The sequence below is a fragment of the Nestor notabilis genome, unplaced genomic scaffold, assembly GCF_000696875.1.
Source record: "Nestor notabilis isolate BGI_N333 unplaced genomic scaffold, ASM69687v1 scaffold21400, whole genome shotgun sequence".
Taxonomy (NCBI): Eukaryota; Metazoa; Chordata; class Aves; order Psittaciformes; family Psittacidae; genus Nestor; species Nestor notabilis.
In genome coordinates, this window is record NW_009912701.1 from 4,195 (window position 1) to 5,789 (window position 1,595).

The 1,595-nt window shown below is 55.4% G+C and overlaps 1 protein-coding gene across 1 annotated transcript; it reads left to right on the plus strand.

Moving 5' to 3' along the window:
• The first annotated feature begins 81 nt into the window (after positions 1-81).
• Positions 82-870, plus strand: HYLS1 (hydrolethalus syndrome 1). Its single transcript, XM_010020861.1, has one exon. It carries the CDS (start codon positions 82-84, stop codon positions 868-870), a length of 789 nt encoding a protein of 262 aa, XP_010019163.1.
• The last annotated feature ends 725 nt before the right edge of the window (positions 871-1,595 follow it).

Consider the following 1,595-nt stretch of genomic DNA (forward strand, 5'->3'; position numbering starts at 1 on the left):
GGTCCAAGTGCTGCAAGGAATTAACTCTGGTTTACTGTTTCTTTGCAGAATCCACCCAATTTGGTGAAAATCATGGATACAATGGGAGCAGGCAGGTATGAATGGACCAATCTGGACACCGGGGAGCTGCCGGCTGCAGCGCTGTACCCCCAGCATGGAAGCAGCAAGCAGCGGGCGCATCCCCACCACGATCCCTATGCTGAGGCCTCCCTCGCTGTGGGAATACAGCCAGGCTTTCCTCGATGTTCCAAGGAGCAGAGAGGAGCCAGGAGGCTGGTCATGAAAAGGAAGGTGCTGAGGCGCAGACCCGATGGGGGAGTGGAAGTGTCCGACGAGTCAGTGCCCAGCGAGCCCGAGAGCGATCCCGAGGCTTGGAGCCCGAGGCAGGAATTGCCTGAGCCAGATGACAGCATCTCTGAGGGGGAGATTGAGACCAGCAGCAGCTCCCATGATGAATCCCTGTGCCAGTGGCTCCCTGCGGACAGCACCCCCTTTCTCCTCGGGGATTTTGGGAGCAGGAGCTCTTCTGTTTCTCAGTACACAGCGGAACAACCCAAATCCTTCATCCCACCACGGCTTGAGCTGCTGGGACGGAACAGGGGGAAGACTGACCGAGTGGCCAAATACTTTGAGTATAAACGAGAATGGGAGAAATTCCGAATCCCGGGAGAGGATCAGCGGCAGGAGCTGCGCTGGAGCATCCGGGAGCAGATGCTCTGCAAGGCCGAGCTTCCCGGGAAGCCACCGCAGCACCTCTACATCCCCAACACCTATACGGTGCCCACTGAGAAGAAGAGAGCTGCCCTGCGCTGGGAAGTGCGCTGGGACCTGGCCAACGGCCTCATTCCCAGGAAAACCACCTCTGCCTAGGCCCGCTCTGCACGGATACCTCCGAACCACACACCGAGTACATTCTTCCCCCCTCAAAATCCTTGTTAATTTGTAAAATCTCCCCTTTTTTTATGCATGTCTAGAGGGCTAAATCCTGATATTAAACCTCGTGCGGCAGGAAAAGCTTCCTCCCGAGTTCAGGTTTGGAGCATTAGGAATTGGGATGTAAGGATCTTTGGGATCTGAGTGCTCCTGGATTCTCATGTGAGGTTTTATTTATGGCAATCTCTCTAATAAAGCGTGTGGGAAGATTCCTTGTCATCCTGTGGGTTAATTAGAGATGTTTCCTCACCCCCTCAGCCAACATCTGTTACTCCAGGCTCACCTTTGTGTCTCCATTGGTCCCATTCTACCTCGTTTTTAAAATAAACACTTTAGTGTGACTTAAAATCAACGTTTTCCTCATGATTTTCCTGGTTTTCTTCCCCCCAGGTTTCCAGAAGTTTGGTGATTCGTGCAGCAGAGGTCTCCGAAACCCCAGGGGAATGGCTGGAAGAGGGCACGGGAAGGATGGGAAGCAGGTGACAGCAGGAGCCCCATGTTGGGTGCCCAAAACCTCCTCTGGGGTGAGGGATGAGGGACACCCTGCTCTCACCCCACACGGGGGGGTTCTGGCACCCCGTGCTCCAGTGCCCTGTGGGCCCCCCTGATGGAGGGGTGTCTGTGCCCAGCACCCAGGGCCCTCCCAAAACCCTACAGGGTCC